Raw genomic sequence first — 20,255 nt, 5'->3', positions numbered from 1 at the left:
GAATAGAATAGAAGCAGTCCAACATGTTGGTGAATTATATTTGATATGCTGTTATGTATAACGTAGGAGGCAACGGATGAGCTGAGGTCCCGTTACTGACCACCAGAGGGAACCACAGCACCACGAAGATGTTCCCCTTCCCCGGATTCAGTGACGTTTTGAATTAATTATTGATAATTATGCTTCAATCTTCCAATAATAATTACTATTCACCGTCCTTCAATGGAAGTGAGAAAAAAAGGATGTCTGATTTAAACCGTTGAAGAGGCCTGTGATTTGGTAGGCTAGTACAGTGAACAAATGATAGATATATCAACCTGTGGCGGCAATATCATCCGACTGCAGACACAAATGGGCGTTCCCGTGTCGTGGGCGTTCTCGTTCAGGCAGACTAAAACGCCCCCCCCCCCCCGCCCCGTTCTTCTTCGTCGATCTAGTAGTATGGGCAGCATAGAACTGACGTTAGCGTCCCCTTCTTCTTCGATCTCGTAATACGGGTACGTTAGCCAGCTAGGCCTACAGAATGTTAGCTTACATTTATGTGTCGGATCTCGGCCCACACTTTGCATCAAACTTGATGCAACACGATCATTACAGGGAGGCTCCATGATCTCATGTTCATTATCTTCTGGGTTAGTATAGGTAGGGTATTACCGTATTAGGTATAAGTGAGATGTTTGATATAGTTGTTTAAGAATATGCCCAAATTAAATAATGAATAGATTAAAATAACACTTGGGACATTATGCAGTTCAAATCCAGTTACCACACTATGAAGGCTCAAACAGTAGGCCATTTGACTCCAAGTGTTCACTTACTTTTTCCACTGAATGTTTTCAATAAAGACAAAATACAGTAATTGCTCTGTAACAATTAACCTTACAACATACATCGTAGGCACAAATGTATGTTATACATCGTAGGCACAAATGTATGTTATACATCGTATAGCATTTGTCACAAAAACAAAAAAGAAAGGAGTAATAAAATACCAGCATTTCTGGGCAGATACATTTACTACAGTAGTATGTACATTTACAAATGGAAGGGATTGCAAAAAAAGACGTCCCAAATAAAATGAAAAAGGAGTAATAAAAGAACATTATGCTATGCAGACATCTTTTATGACAAACCTGCCATATGCAACGTTCCTCAGTACCAGGGGTGCGCTTGGCCAATTCTTTTTTGAGAAGCCTTTGAGGCGTAGCGCAAGGCCACTGCCACAGCCTGCATTGTTGTAAATCTTTCTAACCGTTATGTATATGAGATTGTCTTTATTAAGCTTAATGTCCCCTGCCAAACTGTCATTTATATATATGGAAGGATGGAGAGGCTTGATTAGTTCTCGGAATGTGTTTGAAACCCTGTTGAACACGCCAAGCATCGCCATGTCCAGTCTCAGCGTCTCTTGTACAATTTGCTGAAGGACTTCGGGTGGTAAGAATGGCCTGTCCTCTGTTGTGCCAGATTGGAGCGTGTGGCTGAGATGGGGAGATGCAGAGGGTGAGCTTGGTGTGCCAGCTAGTCCTGCAGGGCTAGAGAGAGCGAGAGAGAGGGAGAGAAACAGGGATTATAATCAACCTTCAATTCAATCACACAAGCCCAGACCAACACTACCCACACCATTAAACAAAAAGGCAGTCACTGATCGATCAAAAGTCTGAGAAAGAGCAAGAGAGAATATATGTAAATAGAAAAGTATGGACATAGTATGTAATACCTTTCACTGCTTAGTGATTGGAAGGTGTGACTGAGATGGGGAGATGGAGAGGGTGAGAAGGAGCCAGCTAGTTCTGCAGGGCTAGAGACAGAGAGACAAGTGTATTGGCTACGATCTTCGTGAGCACCAAAAATAAGTAAATAGCAACATGGACACAGTATATAAACCTTTCAAGTATAAAGGTCTCCAACAGCTGTCCAACCACCACCTCCTGATAGAGAGCATGTCCCCCTGAAAAGTAAAGTTATGCTTGAAATGACTTCATAGCCTAATACAAATCCATGTTACAGTACTGTTTAGCAGTGTACTATGGCAGTGTAAATTATTGTGAAGATGTAGCCATCTCCTCCCGTAAGTGCAGTACCTGAAGACAAAGTAATGTGTATGACCTATGATGCATGTTAATTGTAGCCTCCAGTAAGGATGACTAAATTATTAAAAGCCTTATATTTCATGCTACACATCTGATTGAGATTTGAAAGAACTCACCTCACTGAAATCATATTGCTTTTGAGGGTAGAATACATTGCGTACTGAAATTAACATACAAATGAGTTAGTTGTTTTACAAACTAGTCATCAGTCATCATTTCTGAAAATAATGCATCTCACCAGCAGCATAAACACCCCACAGCTGTTGCTCTGATACTGGTGAGGTGCGTCCTGTGGTGGTAAAAGGGGAATGTGATTTGTCAATGATTCTTATTAGTATATAATGCATGGTTCTTGCACCATTTTTAAAGTCAAATTTAAGACTTTTTAAGACCAACACATACATAAATTAAGACCCAAAAAATGTCTGAAAAATTATTTGATAGAAAAGGTGTGTATAATTGAGTCACTTATACACATCAACCGTAGCCGTAGTACTAGCAGTAGTAGTACTCTTGCAAAGTTATCTCGGAAGCGCGCGGACACGACGATACGCGAACACATTAACCCACCCGTGTCACCCATAGTCACCCATGACCGTCGCTTAGCAACCGGACACGCTGGGTTGATATGTTACCGGACTACTGTAACTACTACGGAGTGATAACAAAGACATGAATCGGGCAATAAATTCACCGTCCTTGACAGCGGTCAAGTTTGGAGTGCGGAGTGGACCAAATGCAAACTACTGCAGCTTTCCTAAGTTAAACCCCAAACTAATCGGAATAAGTGTATGCATGTCGATTATAGCAGACTACACCACCTCTTCTGTAGCCGAATAGAATTATATTACGAACAGATAATTGTATTCCGATTGAGGCGTATTATATGATCCTTTTCTATTCCGATTGAGCTGTTCTTCCACAACTATGCGGATCAGATGTGTCCATGTAAACACGGCTGACAGTGATCTCAAACACACACACACACACACACACACACACACACACACACATTGAGGCATTGAATGAAGTATTGATTAGACAGCGATTTATTAGATACCTAATAAACCGTCGGAACACGCAGGACCGGTAACCATAGCAACGCCGGTAAACAAACCCCGCGAAGCCCAATCCAGGGCCCCGTTTCCCGAAAGCGTTGTTAGCCTAAGTGGATCGTGAAGTGCGTCGAAAGGGCATCGTAGAGTTTTCACCGCGTTTCCCGAAAGCATCGTAGGGAACGAACGTCTTGAAAACGCTCGTAGCTAACGAGTACTCCAGGGGTGCTCGTAGGTACTCGTAGGACGCTAAGAGCATCGTCAGCTATAGCCTCAGTGGCGTCACCATCGGACATTCCGTATATTGGATGCGTTTTATTAAAACGCATTGCGCCTTTATGTTCTTAGTTTGGTAGTTAATAAAGATTATTAATTAATTTATTAATAAAGATGTTAAAATGGCCAAAATAAAACGGGACAGTCCAGAAAATGTTTGCGCAGGCAGGGCACTCAAAATGTGTGAGAGAAAGTGGGGGGATTTGTGCAGACTGACATAGGCTACTCATAAAACGTAGCATAAAATAATGTAAAAAAGAAATTAAATTAAACAAATGAAAAAAAAAAAAAAATAACGAAATAAAATAAATGAAAAAAAAAAAAAAAAAAAGAAATAATTTTTTTTATAAAAAACAAGCAAAGGAGCAGGCAAAAGGCTGGGATATGGTGGGGATTGGTCACGTTGACGGGAATGTTTAGTGACATGAGGGAGGGTGGAGGGGGTTAAAAAAAAGTCTCACTCACTATTCGACGCGCATGAAAACCAGCTGCGTAGTTATGAGGGAGGCCGTCCTCACACCGATCTTCCTCATCGTCATCGTCCTCAACGTCCTCCGGTTCAAGCAATGCCACCCCAGCCTTAGCTGCAATGTTGTGCAACATAGCCGTCACACATATCACGGCGCATGACTTGGCCGGAGAAAACTGGAGCCCTCCGCCTGACTTGTGAAGGCATCTAAAGCGCAACTTCCACCTCCCGATCGTGCGCTCAACGATGCACCGGGCCAGACGGTGGGCTTCGTTGTATTCCTCATCATGGACGTCTCCCGGGTTATTCACAGGTGTGAAGAGGAATTATTTAAGGGGGGAAAATGCCGTGAAACGCACAGTGCATTCAGGATTAGGACTGATATATGTCGGTTTAAGCCTAATCAATTGTGTTTTAATGTCTTTAGCATTCATATAATTGCAGTCTATTTTTTTCGTAGGCTACTCTGCTGTTGTCCTTGATGGGGATATATTTTAACCCTTTTTAACACAATTTTCCTGCGACATTCCTGCGTCTCCCCCTCCTACGGAGCCCATTTCAGCACCGTGTCAGTAGACAGTTACAATCCTACGACGTCGTGAGTGCAGCGAATGCGCGTTCACGTTAAGAGGAGTTTCGGGAAACGCTCCAAAGAAATTGACGATGGATCGCAAGATCCATCGTGAGAATGATCGTACGAGCGTGGATCCATCGTTATCGGGAAACGGGGCCCAGGTCTTACTGAAGGAATTTAATGGTCATAATATTATTAATAAATATTTGAATATTAATATTAATAAACAAACAAACTTCGAATATGATTTTTGGGAAAAAGTCTGTCACACAATTCAATTAATTTACTGTTTGGAATACTTACATTAAAATTATCCATCATGAACTGTGATCCATAGTACCGCGATAAGACATGGCTGTCGGTGTCGTCCGTGGGCCAGTACCTCACATGGATATCCATCTGTTTGCTTTTAGTGGTTTTGTTCACTCATCGAACATGAGGACGTACTGTTTATCGTTTGTGCTGCGTGACAGCTCTCTTTTTATGAAAGATGCGATCCCGTATTTGGCTAGATAGGCCGTTTTGTTTTCACCGCAGGTGAACGACTTCGCAAACTCAGAATCTGGGAACATAGCAGCCAAGACGTTACTAATGTCCTCGTTCGATTTGAAGGAATTATGTCTGCTCACCGTGTGGAGAACCCACAATACCTCCGCCTTCTGGGTTTCTGGTGGCGACACAAAGCCGGTTAACGCCGTCTGATGTGAAGTACTAGCCACGGATGCTGAACTTTTCAGTCCACTTCTTTCAAATAATACGGGCATCGCTGTAGTCCCGCTAGCTGCCACGGAGTATCGGATATATTTCTGCGACCTCATGTGGGACTGAAGAGCTTTTGCTCCCATGGTCCCTAGTATGAATGCCTTTCGGGATAAACAACACCTTGCCTCGTAGTCACCTGCCTTCTCCAACCACCCCCGAAACGTATCTTCCTCAAACCATTTCTCATTGAATTTGCACTGTCCCATCCTGAAAGTAGCGCAAGTTGGCCTGATGATGTCAACCGTCACTAGCTAAAAGTAGCGCCAGCAAGTTAGCCTACAGACGCAGCTGCAGGCTGCAGATGCAACCGGCCCCCCGATGACTGATGTCAACGTTAACGTAACGTAAAACTCCTGAAAATGCCGTAATTAAAAGACGCACTAGGTGATTTGTTGTGCGCGACAATTTCCCATAGTCTTAAAAAACCCTCTGCAAAATGTAATACCTAGAGCAAATTTACAGTAAATTTAAGACAATTTATGGCCTTAATTTTAGACAAAAGAAATTAAGACTTTTTAAGACTTTTTAAGGACCCGCGGGAACCATGTAATGCCTATAAACTATAAAGTGATATCCACCCTCATTTTGTAGCTACATACAAAAAGTGCACAATGCACTTTCAACAAGCATTTAGCAGCAACCAGGGCCCATCAGCGTCGCATAGGAACACTTCATTAAATCATAATAAACAATCTAGAGGCCTGCCTGTCTACCAGTGAATGCTACTCTACAGCCACACGTTTTACCTCGTCAGCCAAGTAAAGTCCCTTCCATGGTCCATTGGACAAAGCATGTGCCAGGGTACTGAAAAGGTTTGGAAGACGTGTAAGTTGCAATTCATATATGCATCATCATCAACACGCATTCAGTACACAGTATACGCTTCGATTTCACCCAAGGGTGAATTAAAAGTAGGCTACATGTTTTCCTAAACGTTGGTCATCAACGAGGTAATAAAGTAGTAACTAAGGGCACATCTGTCATCTGTTTTTCAGAGTGCTAACGATCTTTATTCATTCGTTGCGCCGCGACCGAACTGACAGAATTCTCTGATATGCCATGCATGTAAACATACTAGTTAGTTTAGACATACTAGTACGTTTACATGCAGTTTAATCCGATGCGTGTGTCACCACAACGAAGCAGAGTGGCCGCGATTTCATGCCTCTTACCATGCCAGCTGACACCTTAACATCCAACTTAACAATGTACTTTGGTAATGTTAACCTTACAGTAAAATAATCGGCAAAGCCTTCGCTGCGAACTTTACCCTCTACCTACAAACCGTCTTAAACGTTGCTGATTTCTGAATAGTATATGCAACGTTTATGGACGATAGCATAGCATTCGCTGCTACCGAACCATGCTTGTCACGAGTATTTATATCGGATTCGAATTCGGATACAACGATACCACAGCTAAATCAGTGATTTAAATGAGAATACTTCACAGCCAATGTTGTCAAATAAACAATATCATACTTACTGACATAATCTCTCATCATAACCCTTTCATTTTTCTGGAAAGTTACTACGAGGTAAAAACCGCCAAAAAAGGAAGGGTAGCATACCCAGCATGCCTTGCGAAACTCACTCACCTCTTCTTGATTGATCGATGAAACGCGACAGGAACGCCTGATGGGCGTTTTTGTGTCATGACGGGAACGCCCGATGGGCGTTTTTGTGTCATGACGGGAACGCCCAAGCCTGCAGCTGGACCCTTCTCAGTGGCGGTGGGTCAATAGAGGGCGCTAGGGCGCCGCCCCTCCGTGAAATATTCACTTCAATAGAGTGGCGAAGTCACGCCCTTTCCGGTAGGGCTCATGGGACCTATGAGATCGAAAAATATGAATGGGTGTCAATGGAGAGAAAATAATTATTTTCTGGTCCCGGTCTTTATATGCCCTGGATTACACATATGTTGTTTGTGGATTTAAAGGATAATTTTTCATGCAAAGAGTTCGACCGTTTATTGTGCAAATGTTCAGATAAAGGCTGTAGAGAAAACACAACGAGAAAGACTACACGGCTCGTATGTGACGTCACGCTCCCTGCGACTGGCGTGGAGAAGACCGAAAATCTTCCCATCGGCATAACTGAAACTCTGCACGTGCCCCGACTTATAATGGTTTTCACCTCTTTCGATGCTTTTATCCTCCCCTTGGAAAAAGCGGTGAAGTGGGGCAGAGAGATCGCCATCTCTGTGCCGAGTTCCAAGGGCGGGTGTGGTGACGTATATCATATGCGTCTAGAGCAGCGAAGAGCTGTAGTTCACAAAGCGGCCTCATATAAAACCTAAAATTATCAAACTTCTTCACGAACATTTTTAGTTTTCTTTGCATGAAAAATTATCATTTAAATCCACAAACAACATATGTGTAATCCAGGGCATATAAAGACTGGGACCAGAAAATAATTATTTTCTCTCTATTGACACCCATTCATATTTTTCGATCTCATAGGTCCCATGAGCCCTACCGGAAAAGGCGTGACTTCGCCACTCTATATATCTGCCAACTATTAATCAACTTTTATCAACACGAAATTAATCAACAAAAATACATAGCGTTTATCCTCGTTTAATTGTGTGATATACTTGTCACTGCCAGCAACCATTTAAATGCGTCTGAACGTCAATGATTTCGGCTAGGCTAGTTATTGGTAATTCAAAATAAAGCCCTCCTCCAAGTCAGGGGCGCCGGCCACGTTGAAGTCAATCGAGCAGAGACAGCTTTTCATTGGCGCAAGAAAATTCGCCCTCGGGTCGCACCAGTGCGCCCCAGGCCAATGGTATCGCTTTTCTTTTTTGTTATCACCACATGATTGGACAATTCAGCGAATCAATCAAATAGGCTACCTCCCTCAGCAGCACTCGCGCAACACAACTACATGTAGAGAAGAGATAGCTCGCTAATTTGCAGGGAGTTGTAAGCACTTTGCACCCTTTTCATTGGAGGAATTGGACTCCCCAAGCAATGTTATACTTAAAAGGAGCAAGTAAGTTACATATTAATTTAGTCTTTCGGCCTGTAGCATATAGACAAAATGAAGCAACTGTCCCATATTTACATTTTACATTTAGGGCATTTAGCAGACGCTTTTATCCAAAGCGACTTACAATAAGTACATTTGTCATAAGAAGTGCATCAAGATATCGCTGTCGGTACAGAAAGGATGTTCATAGAACCAAGTGCAATCGCGCTAGACTAACCCCCCGTGTTACAGCCATGATAGCAGCTACTGCAGTTGCTACACAGTTAAGTACTATAATAACATATTATTTTATATGTATACACCGCCAGACCGAGTACTCTATCGATGTCGGGTCTGGAGTCTGCCTGGGATTGCAGGGGAACGCTGACTCAGACATCGACTGTTTGGGATTCCTCTTCATCAATGCCATCAAGTCGTCTGTGCTAACCGACATGACCTATCCCAGCCTGGCCATGTACACACCCCAGGTGAGTGCTGCTATGTGTGGAAGACCTGAGTCAGAATATGGCAGGAGGCCATATTCTGGCTGAAGTGGGCCAATACATTTCAATTAACTGTTTCTTTATTAACTCCGAAAAGCTATTGAAATTGAGTAATTTTCATGCATGAATAGCACCTGTTTTTGTAGTAGGTTGTGCCCAGGATAGAGATTTGCACGTATTTTTCCTCCTTCCTATCACTAACAAAAGCATGTCTTATACCAATCTTTCATAGGGCAGATTACTCTTATATATTAAACAAACATATTTTATAAAGCCCTTTTTATATCAGTAGTTGTCACAAGGGGCTTTCTTTAAAGAAAAATTTGTTCTGCTCAAATTCACACTGGTGTACTTTCTATACCATTTATACCGTACACCCCTACTTCAAATTGACGTCAAGAGTTTCCATCAGACTCGCGCGGTAGCCAAGTGTCTCATGCATAAGAAACTTCGGTTCTACGCGATTCACGTGAATGACCCAATTGACCAAGAAAACGGTGATTGTCGTCGAAAAGCGACAAGTTTGCAGGAATGCAGAACATGTTAGAAGTCAACAACATAATTTATTGCAGCAATTGAAAATTCCAAAAATACATGCACAGCCGAAATTACAGTAGGCCTACCTTAAACAGCTGAATTCTTGCAGCCATCATCCTCCGACTCTGTAGACCGTGGCACTGGCACACTACTAGCCGCAAGTGCCGCAGGTAGGAAGAACGATTAAATTGTTCGCTTGCTCATTGTTCGAATGGAAGGTTGAGATCGTTCTCCTTCTCACAGACCCGCGGCGGTTTCCCGCGCTCGATAATCTCTATGACCCTCCCCCTCCACACATTAGCCACTTAGTGGCCATTCCCTATCTTTCTCACACTCTTTTGCCTGCTACAGATTCCGGATTCATTGACGCGCCCCTTCCACGTTTAACGTGTAAAAATAAAGAAGAAAAAAAGGGGCAAATGCGCGATTGAATTTTTGCTGACACGCATGCACGACCAGCAAAAATTCTGTCGCGCATTCTCAAATTCTGGTCGCAAAACGTGACCAATTGGTCGCAGTCTGGAGCCCTGCCTAACTGCTCCCGACGAGCTGCCAGTCACCTTGCATGGTTGACTCTGCCGTCGGTGTGTCAATGTGTGTATTAACCGATGTAAGTCGCTTTGGATAAAAGCGTCTGCTAAATGCCCTAATTGTAATTGTAAATTGTACCTTAAGTTAAAGTGCAACACAAGCTACCTGTTAAAGTGCAAAGAGAGCAGTGAGTCTTCTCCGTCCCGTCCTTAGGTCATTTTTTATTCAGGACATGGTTCTCAGCAGCTGGTTGAGGTCCCTGCCGACGCTCGGGGGCTGAGAGGCGGCGCTCTGCCGCAGGCCGGGCCCCATCTGATGGTGGAGGGCTCGGCACAGGCTGGTAGTCGCCCGGTGCACGCTGCCGCTGGACGGGCCCAGCAGGCCCCACAGCAGGGGCAGCGCCTTCTGCTCCACCAGCTGGGGCCGGCGGGGGTACAGCTCCATCACCAGCTCTGGGGGGGGGGAGGAGGAGACGGAGGGAAAGGGGGAGGGGAGGAGACAGGAAGAGAAGGAGGTGGAAACCAAGGAAGAGACAAAATAATGGGAGACAGGAGGAGACAGAGGAGAGGAGGAGACCGAGGAATAGGAAGAGACGGAGGAGATGAAGGCGGCAGAGCAGAGCGGATCAGATGCCGCTTGATTGGCCACACAATGGTATACGTATGTTTGGTGCTGATCATTGCAAAGAAAAAAACAAAGAAACATTTTAGCCATTAACAAACCTGCAACCTTCTCGATCAGATCCACCTTTGCTTGGCCGCTAAGAACCCGTGCCTTGAAGCAGAACGGCTCCAGGAGGAGGCTGTTGTCTGGAGAGGGGCAAGGGACGAACACATGAGTAACAAGGACAACACCGTGGTCAGACCGGACCGTGTTCTGGACAGCACCCCACCGGGCCCTCACCGAGGTTCAGCACCAGCTCGCAGAGGGCCCCTGTGGCGGCCGAGTACACAGCGCGGTTCTTGGAGTTGAGGTGGTTGTCAACGATGGCGGGCACCAGGTGGTTGAGCACCCCGGACAGGTTGTCCTTCAGCAGGCGCACCATCCCCTGCAGGGCCTCCAGGGCGTAAAGGTTCACCTTACGGTTGGACTCCAGCAGGCGGTCTCTGAAGAGGTCAAACACCTGGGGGAGCGGGGAGAAACGGGGAACAGGTGAACAAAAAGGGGACAGGAGGGAGTCCCACCAGGAAAGGGGATAAGGGCGAGTGTGAGGTAGTGGGCGTTTACGAGCGGTGGGGGGTTTTACGGACCGGGAACAGGCTGCGGATGACCATGCTGGGGTTGTGCTGGCAGTCGGCCACCAGCTGGTCGAGGCCTTTGATGCGCTCCCTGAAGTCCTTGGACTCCAGCAGAACGGTGAGCTGCCTGATGTACTCAGCCTTGTCTTCGATGATGGGCCCCTGAGGTTTGGAGCTGTACTTGCAGTTGGGCTCCCTGGAGGGTACCACAAAATATAATGTCATGAAACTGCATAGATACTTACTACATATATATATATGATCTTGGAAATAAGATAAAAGATATTCTTAAAGTTTGCTTCAAGTTGAGAAAACGAACAAATGCATAAATAAATATAGGAGACATTGCAAACAAAAGCCATCATGTGTGCTCTGGAACACGACCCGGAGAGAGGAGCTGACCTCATAGCATAAGGCTTTTACTTTCACCAACATATTTCCAAGGTGGCTGTCATGCGTCTGGGAGGAGTCTCACCTGGGGGTGGTGGTGGCGGTGTTGGTGGGGGTGGCAGTGGTGGTGGTGGGGCTGGGGGCTATGGTCTGTTTGGGGAGCTTCCTTTGGAGCGTCGAGGCCCTGGCGGTGCCACTGCCGGGAAGCGAGGCTGGGGTCTGGGGCGTCTCACCCAGACCCTGACCCTGACCCTGACACAACAAACACAACAACAACAACGTTCACCAGACCCGTCACCAAGCGGTAGGGTGGGGCGAGAGGGCGGGGCCTTCCGTACCTTTGCCTTGAGTCCACTGACCGCCTTGCGGGCGGCGGAAAGGTCCTTGGTGGGGATGTTCTTCTCCAGCAGGCTATCAAAGTCCCGGTGGGAGGACAGGAACAGCAACATCCGGCGGCCAAAGGACCTGAAGGGGGAGGAGTGAGACCGGCACGTCACCGAGCCGTTGGACACACGCCAAAGCCTTCAGCCAACACAGGAAGCCACCGGGGGCTCTACGTGCCTGGGTTCCGGGGAGGAGTCCAGGGCCAGCTTGACCACGGCCGGGAGGATTCTGTCCGTCACGTCCTTCCCTCCGGACAGCAGGCGGGCCACGCCCACCCTTTCCAGCAGGTCGGCCAGGTGCTGGGCGGCACACTTCCTCACCGCCGCGCTCAGGTGGCTGCAGACGCACACAGGCTCAACATGAAGGACGCACACAAAGAGACACAAACCACAGAAGTACACAACGGATGGAGATAAGGAAACATCGGCTAGACCTCTGGAGTATCCTACCTACCAGTCCAAAGCAGATTAAGGATGTTAGAAACGTTTCCTTTGACACTCAAGTCCTGTTTAAATGTCTACTTTTTCTGTTGTGCGTTTGCATCTGCCGCTGATTCTTTGTACTTTATATAAATCACAGATTTGATCTTGCAATACCGTTACTGTGGTAGATATACTAGAAAACATAACAAGGCGCAATACAGTGTGTTTGTGTCTGCGTTGTGCGTGTGCGTGCAGCCCCCTGACCTCAAACCCCCGTCCAGGAAGGCGTTGATGCAGCGTGCCGGCGTGCAGTGCCGCACCATGTGGCCCAGCGCCGCGTCCACTTCCTCCCGGATGAAGGCGTTGCTCTCGGCCGCCTTGTGCAGCAGCGCCCTGGCCGTGGTGTCCACCTCCTTGTCCATGGCCCGCTGCAGGTGGCAGTACAGGACGCCCAGCGTGCACACGGCTACGCGGGACACGCCCGAACGCAGGTTCTTCACCTGAGAACCAGACACACACGTGGTAGACACCACTCACTCTGTAAAGGTTCATTGAGTGTCTTGGAAAGCGCTACATGAAGGAAGGCGTTACATTATAGTACGTTTCACACTCCTCGCTTCATTCAAGGCTGTGTTTTGCTAACATTGTTCATGTCGAATCAACCACTCGTTCTATGGTGTAGAATTGATGGGGATGGTTTTACACACAGCGAGGTATATAGACTAAGCTGTAGACAGGATTGAGTTAGTTTTACACTTGCAGACTGTGACGGACTGTCCACACCCAGCCGCCCGCCCACTCACACGCCCACCCACAGTGACAGACGCTGGTCTCCATGTTACGCGGTAGAGAGAGAGAGAGCACCAGGGAGCAGGCCCAGAGAGGGGGAGCTACCTCTTGCACGAGGGCGAGGCAGACGTCGCGGAGCCTGGGGAGCAGCGTGTCCACGTGGTTCTGGGCCAGACTGCGCAGCACCGTGAGCCCTTCCATCTTCTCCTGCCTGCGTTCAGAACCACAGCAGGTCAGTCAGATGAAACACAAGTTTGGATTGCTTCGACTAATTCTGAGTGTGTGTGGTGTGTGTGTGTGTGTGTGTCTCACCAGTTCTCTGAGCTGATGAGAGTGAGGCTCTGTGTCATGGCCAGCTCAGGTTTGGGGAAGGGGTGGGGCCCGGGTGGGTCTCGCTGGGGGCCACTGAGGGAGCCCTGGGCCGGCTCATCTGCACACACACACGTTTGAAAAATAAACGCCGGTCTCAATTAGACGCCGGCGCCTTGCCAGGGTCGCGTGACAACATCACAGACGTAGTTCCGAGCATTACCAACTTTCGCCAAGAGATGGCATCAGTTCACCAAAAGGAAAATCCAAAGGAATTAAAGGCCTGTTCCATATGGACGCCTGTCCCAAACACAAGCCGCTTGAGTTCAGGGATTGAAACAAATGAAAGCCCGGGCTAATAATTAAAGTTTTGTGGCATGCAGGCTCAATCCTATAAAAAAAGAAGAGTTACTTTGGATTGATTTATTTGTGCAAGAGATGCCATTCTTACCTCTGCCATCCAACAGCTTCTCCTCCAGCTCGGGCTCAGCGGTCAGCCTCTGGTCGGGGAAACAGTGGCCCCCGTTCTCCTGCCGCTTCCCAGAGGGCCCGGCCTCTTCCCCTGCCTGGTGGGGGGACGGGCCCCGGAGCTTCTCCCGGGGGATCCTGCCGTTCCTCAGACGCTCCTGCACAGGGGGAAACGGGCTGAACGCGCACTTACCTCTGCCCGCCGCGCCTTCAGGAACGTCAGAGGCCGGCGGGCTGCCTGGGGCCTGGGACCTCTGGCCGTTGGCGAACTGGGAGCGCTCCGTCCCAGAGAGGTCCGCCTCTGCGCCTCTCAGCGCCCGGCGGCGGGCGGAGGCAGCGGCGTTCCAGGAAGAGGGGGCGGAGCTCAGCGGGGCGTCCCGCAGATCCACTGTGAAGGACACTGTTTAAAAGTACACGTTAAGCATACTTTAAAGCAACAAATATACTTGGAATAACTTTTGTATGCTTCAATTATATTTGAACTACAATAAAGTGTACTACTTGTTCACCTGGGGGTCTATGTGGGGGCTTGGCCTCAGTAGGGCGGAGGACGATCCTCTCGTTGGCGCCAGCGGCTGGGGCAGCCAACCGGGGCAGCCTAGCCCCACGAGGGTGGTCAGGGTCAGCCACTTCTAATGAGGGGAAATTAAGTACACTTTAATAAAACATTTTAATAGTGTAGTACACAGGACTTGAAAATAAGTGTACTTTACACAAGTACACAATGACCACGTATTTGCAATTTTTCTAAGGCACTCTAATACAATTTGAGATTCACTTTCTGCAAGTATACTAAAATACACTTCTACTTTGCTATTCAGTATACTTTTTCCAAGTACACATACGTACAATTTACAATACACTTACAATAAAGTACACTTGCAATGCACTAAAGTATACGACTTCTTCACCTGGGGGGGTTTGGCCCGGGGAAGTCTCCTGGCTCGAGGCGGCACCCAGAGCCCGTGCACGGGGGGACACGGTGTTGGAGTGGGCCGCCTGGATCCAGGCTTCCTGGCCGTCAGCCTCCTCAGCCACAGCCAACCGGGGCAGCCTAGACCCACGAGGGTAGCGGGGGTTAAGGCCCGGGGGCTTGGCCTCAGTAGGGGGGCGGAGGACGATCCTGCCTGGGGCCTGGGACCTCTGGCCGTTGGCGGACTGGGAGCGCTCCGTCCCCGAGAGGTCCGCCTCGGCGCCTCTGAGCGCCCGGCGGCGGGCGGAGGCAGCGGCGTTCCGGGACGAGGAGGCGGAGCTCAGCGGGGCGTCCCACAGATCCACTGTGAAGGACACTGTTTAAAAGTACACGTTAAACATACTTTAAAGCAACAAATATAATTGGAATAACTTTTGTATACTTCAATTATATTTGTACTACAATAAAGTGTACTACTTGTTCACCTGGGGGTCTATGTGGGGGCTTGGCCTCAGTAGGGCGGAGGACGATCCTGTCGTTGGCGCCAGCGGGTGGGGCAGCCAACCGGGGCAGCCTAGCCCCACGAGGGTGGTCAGGGTCAGCCACTTCTAATGAGGGGAAATTAAGTACACTTTAATAAAACATTTGAATAGTGTAGTACACAGGACTTGAAAATAAGTGTACTTACATAAGTACACTAAATGACCACCTATTTGCAATTTTTCTAAGGCATTCTAATACAATTTGAGATTAACTTTCTGCAAGTATACTAAAATACACTTCTACTTTGCTATTTAGTATACTTTTTCTAAGTACACATACGTACAACTTACAATACACTTACAATAAAGTACACTTTTTATAATTACAATGCAATACCACTTTAAGTATTTCAGAATTAGAATACTTGTTTTTCAGTACATTAAAGTGGAACTTAATGACATTTATTATGAAGTACACTTTTGAAAAGTACATACGTTAAACATACTTTTAATTAAGCACAAAAAGTAAAAGTATACTTGTCATAACTTTTGTATGCTTCAATTATATTTGCAATACACTTAAGTATATGACTTCGTCACCTGGGGGGGTTCGGCCCGGGGAAGTCTCCTGGCTCGAGGCGGCACCCAGAGCCCGTGCACGGGGGGACACGGTGTCGGAGTGGGCCGCCTGGATCCAGGCTTCCTGGCCGACAGCCTCCTCAGCCACAGCCAACCGGGGCAGCCTAGACCCACGAGGGTAGCGGGGGTTAAGGCCCGGGGGCTTGGCCTCAGTAGGGGGGCGGAGAACGACCCTCTCGTTGCTGCCACCAGCTGGGGCAGCCAACCGGGGCAGCCTAGCCCCACGAGGGTAGCGGGGGTTAAGGCCCGGGGGCTTGGCCTCAGTAGGGGGGGCGGGGACGAGCCTGGTCACCTCGGTGTAGGACTCCCTGTCCGCCATCATGATGGAAGCAGGGGTCAGTTGAGCCCACAAAGAAAACAATGTCTTCCTGTCCATCGTCGCTGTTCGATAATCTCTCTATGAGTCTCTGTAATGAAACGTATTCAATTTATTATTTAATTAATGGAGTCTTTACCACATACATAGATTGGACCACTGCTTGGGTCTGAAGCATACTCATGCAATTTTGAATTCTGGTACAAGAAATTAAGTGTGTGAGTGATGTGAAAAATGTGTGAAAAGAGAATAAAACGGCATGAGTTGTACGCTCCTATCACGGTGTCTCATTAGGTTTACAACAACATTACTTGCATTGGAAGTCGATAAAGACACTAATTCGGTAAAAGTCACGGTTCATCACTGAAAAGTTGAACCAACCACGAGTGTGAGTGCAGCGCATACCGAACCATGTAATAACATAAACGTCACTAGCCACTAGCTAGTAAGAGAGTGAGCTAATGCAGTCGTTAAAACACCTCCAGCAGCAGCATTGCTTCAGATATGACCCTCATTAAGTGCGATGGCGTGAATACATGCAGCAAGAACGTTCCACAAATGTACCGATCTGTATATTCATGCGGTATTACGGTTATGGTTTTCGACTTTACGGTTATGGTGACAAAAGGTTACGACGATAAATCGATCGGTGTTTTCCCCGTGAAAAAACATTTACAATAACATACATAATTGTTAGCGTTATCGATCAGTTAGATGACTTTCTAAAATGACATTGAACTTTTCGAAGAGGGGGCAAGGGCCCTTTGGTGTTCGTTGGAGAGCGAGGTGAGAGAGGCCGTGGCGGGCCCGAGGTCCACGACGCCCCGAGCACGGCTTAACCTTATTTCAATCGAGCAATATGTGGTAGGCTAGATTTATCTTTTACACTTCGATAAATATATAATTGATATGTAATAATGTGCCAGGGACGGATTTATAATAGCATTGACATAAAATGGGACTACTTATTACTTAGAGCTATAGTTCATGACTTACCTCTACTTGGCGTCGAAGGGCGAATGAAAACTTTAGAACTTGAGCAGGTAGGCCTACTTGATTGACACGAGACATTATGACGAGTCCAGCTTCCCGAACCTATCATTGAGCGCATTGTGACCTCACAGTAATTTGTGTGTGTTTTAATAGAAAACCAGCCTACAGGATACCCCAGATCTTGGAAACAAAAATATCACAAAACACTGATGTTTTGCATTATTGCGTATGCATGCTACTGATACAGAAAATTGCACCAGGTGTGATATGACCGTGTGAGGATTAAACCAACCTGAGTTGGACATCAGTGAATCACACATATGAATGCATGCGTTCATATTCATGTGCATCTGAACATTGCAAAGTAGAATATTCAACATTTCCACATTCAATCATCATAAAATATCTGATTGCCTAAACTACTACGCTACTACGCATTTCAAGGTTATGGTTTTGCAGCAGGTGGCAGCATAGGACCTGAAACCAATCATTTCAAACCGCAAGAAAGACACCCTCATATCAATTTGGGGGCCCGATCTGAAATCTTTAGTGCCACTCACAGGCCAAAGCTGGGTTTACTTTAGTGCTCAAAAGTTTGAAACATGGCCGGTTAGCCTCTTCCTTTCGGTTCTGTATTCATTTTCCATGCTGAGAACGACACAATATTCAGTTATGCAATTTATAATTTTTTTGGGCGATTTAAGTCACTAGCCAAAGACAGATGCTTATGACCAATGACCTATTGTTGGCTAGGTCTGTTGGTTTACGGCCTGATAACAGATGCTCATTGAATCAGGGTCAAGGACAAAATAACATATTCAAACACCACATCCTTCAAATGAATCATCTAACAGCTTCAGCTTCTCGTCGCTATATTGCGGCTCGTAAAGGTAGCCACGAACATCTGATTCGAACATCAGATTTTCGAAATCCACATCTTCTATATAAGATCCAGTAGCTTCCGCCATTGTCGTTAATTCAGTTTTCTCCACAGCGTCTGTTAGCTTAGCTTCAGACGCTGTGGATGTCAGTTTCTGATGGTGAAGTCCCACCCACTGGCACTGATCTAATAGGTCTGTAGCATCAGTGGGTCCCTGAAGTCTTAGAGATCGATACGGATCTCTCCGGTCTCAGGGGAAAATAAGGGAATGATGCTCGACCATTCAAAAATATGAGTGGGTTACTAACGATACAAAGCTTAATGGAAATGGGTGAAGTTTCCCTTTAAGGAATTTAGTGTTTTTAACAAAGTAAAAGAGATGGTCGTAAATCTATCCAAATAAAGTCATTGGTTCTTGAGGCATATTTGTTCACCATGAGGATAAGCATGCGTAAACAAAGTGTCATGACTCTAAGTCAAAGCGGTTATGAGATATGTTTGTTCAAATTGTGCATTTTTGGACTGTTGCTATAGTGCCACCTTTGGGCCAATCGGTGTAATATCTGCTCTCTGTTAATCTTGAGTCAGCCTCTAAAGCTGTAGTATGTTTCATAAAACGTGTGCGAGCGGTTTAGGCTGTGTGAGTCAAATAGGTTGCCTTCGCACTTTGTGCTTGGCACCCTAAATAGACTCCAATTACACATTATTTACAATCCGAAGCAGTGTTGGAAGGTAGTTTTGACGGGCCCCAGTGCACGCTATTATGACTATATAGGGTATGGCATGCTAACTAGTTTTTCCAATTCATTTCAAACTTTGAAGACCTTAAAGGCATATTGTACGATTTTCAGTGATATGCACTTTTTAATATGTTGTTGAAATTGGTTTATACATCCTGACAGCAATAAATAACTTATGGGCAATGAAAAAGAAGCGGAAAAAAAAAACGAATTCTGTATCTGCTATAAACCTGTTAAAATGCTTACCAATCGGAGACATTGTACCCGAATCTAAAGAACCAATCACAAGCCTGCGCGTTCTCTCCCCTCTGTGTACGAGCCTGAGCCGGCCTGAGCGCGTTCACGGAGGGCAAAGAAAGCGTTGTTATCATAGTAGTTCATGACAGTGGACTAGACCTAGTGAGCCTACAACGTTAACACGATGGAAGAAAAAAAACAGAAGTTACCACTGCCACCGTTACTTGCCCCAGTTCATCCTTTTAAAAAGGCAAGAAAAGGAAAGACAGAAAATGAAAAGGCAGCAACAAAAAAAAAGTTGGAGAATGCTCGAGGAAAAACGAGAATAAATATTGGATTCGCTTTTCAGCGATGGCGACAGCTGAGGGAGTTGAATGGCCTGAAAAGTGACGCAATGGTTGCCGTTGAAGTAAGCCGTAAGCAGCATTAGCGCTCGTGCACGGCTCTGTGTCGAGGGGTTGGGGCAGGGAGTCCTGAAGGGTGGGGGAGGAGTTAAACGGAACTCCGAAGAGAAGCTAATTTCAAATCATGCTAGCTCTCTCACATCGTACAGTATAGCTTTAAAGAAATGCCATGAAAGGGGGAATCTGAAACTAGTTCTATTAGTATTTTCCAGTATAACTGGATAATTTTCCAGTATACCTGGAAAATACTGCATGGGATTTAACTCGCAAAATTCCTGAAGGTATTTTTCAAACCAATTTTGGACCTGAATGCAACCATGTTTTAAAAATAAAAAATTACAGCCACCTCGACAAACAATATGCAGCACAAACAAAAACTTTGAATGTCATCAAACTACTGTTTGGCAAAGGGTTTTTCAATAGGCTGCCCCTGGGTTTCTGTGAATAAAAAGTTATTCTTTGAGTTCTTCACACTACGTTTCAGTCGTTCACGATATGTTGATAGATAGTAAAATGATTGTATTAACAGAGATGGTTGGCACAGCTGCTGAAAAAAGCCTTAAGGGGCCATAAATGAGGGCTAATGTCAATGCCTGTTCTAGTTCAAATGTATTAAACCAATGCCCGTTTTCAGAAAAAGCTCACATAATCAATGATTTGGGATGAACTAAGAGTTACTTATCTTGCCAGCAAGAAAAAAAAAAAACGCTGCTCTACTACACTATCTGACATTCCAACATCACTGATGGTACCAATCTACACACCTCATTGAACTTTCACATTAAGATTATTTAATGAATTCCTCTAATTAACACTTTCATGCATGGTGTCCATTGAATAATGGGCATAGAGCCATGCTCCTAGCAGCCGTTGGAGGTT

At 46.1% G+C, this 20,255-nt stretch overlaps 1 protein-coding gene and 2 long non-coding RNA genes across 3 annotated transcripts in view; 1 reads left to right on the top strand and 2 right to left on the bottom strand.

Annotated features, from left to right (window-relative positions):
* The window catches only part of LOC132469824 (TOG array regulator of axonemal microtubules protein 1-like), a 36,347-nt gene extending 19,185 nt beyond the window's left edge, over nucleotides 1–17,162 (bottom strand). The window contains exons 1-11 of the mRNA XM_060067907.1: nucleotides 15,768–17,162; nucleotides 15,171–15,293; nucleotides 14,684–15,061; nucleotides 14,282–14,404; nucleotides 13,756–14,172; nucleotides 13,308–13,425; nucleotides 13,101–13,206; nucleotides 12,471–12,706; nucleotides 11,962–12,120; nucleotides 11,739–11,865; nucleotides 11,486–11,652 (exon numbers count right to left, since the gene is read on the bottom strand). Coding sequence (XP_059923890.1) covers nucleotides 11,486–11,652; nucleotides 11,739–11,865; nucleotides 11,962–12,120; nucleotides 12,471–12,706; nucleotides 13,101–13,206; nucleotides 13,308–13,425; nucleotides 13,756–14,172; nucleotides 14,282–14,404; nucleotides 14,684–15,061; nucleotides 15,171–15,293; nucleotides 15,768–16,182 — 2,369 coding nt within the window. The 5' untranslated portion in view covers nucleotides 16,183–17,162. The remainder of the gene's footprint in view (nucleotides 1–11,485; nucleotides 11,653–11,738; nucleotides 11,866–11,961; nucleotides 12,121–12,470; nucleotides 12,707–13,100; nucleotides 13,207–13,307; nucleotides 13,426–13,755; nucleotides 14,173–14,281; nucleotides 14,405–14,683; nucleotides 15,062–15,170; nucleotides 15,294–15,767) is intronic.
* LOC132452237 (uncharacterized) lies at nucleotides 1,196–2,683 on the bottom strand. Its single transcript, XR_009524269.1, has 3 exons — nucleotides 2,210–2,683; nucleotides 1,721–1,951; nucleotides 1,196–1,535 (listed from the first exon to the last, which is right to left on the bottom strand). It is a non-coding gene; the product is annotated as an uncharacterized LOC132452237 (long non-coding RNA).
* On the top strand, nucleotides 7,774–10,124 carry LOC132452230 (uncharacterized). The gene is made up of 3 exons (XR_009524267.1): nucleotides 7,774–8,225; nucleotides 8,531–8,689; nucleotides 9,986–10,124. It is a non-coding gene; the product is annotated as an uncharacterized LOC132452230 (long non-coding RNA).
* Nucleotides 17,163–20,255: the final 3,093 nt, after the last annotated feature.

The sequence above is a fragment of the Gadus macrocephalus genome, chromosome 2 (genome assembly GCF_031168955.1).
Source record: "Gadus macrocephalus chromosome 2, ASM3116895v1".
Lineage (NCBI taxonomy): Eukaryota > Metazoa > Chordata > Actinopteri > Gadiformes > Gadidae > Gadus > Gadus macrocephalus.
This window is presented reverse-complemented; position numbering and strand designations above follow the sequence as displayed.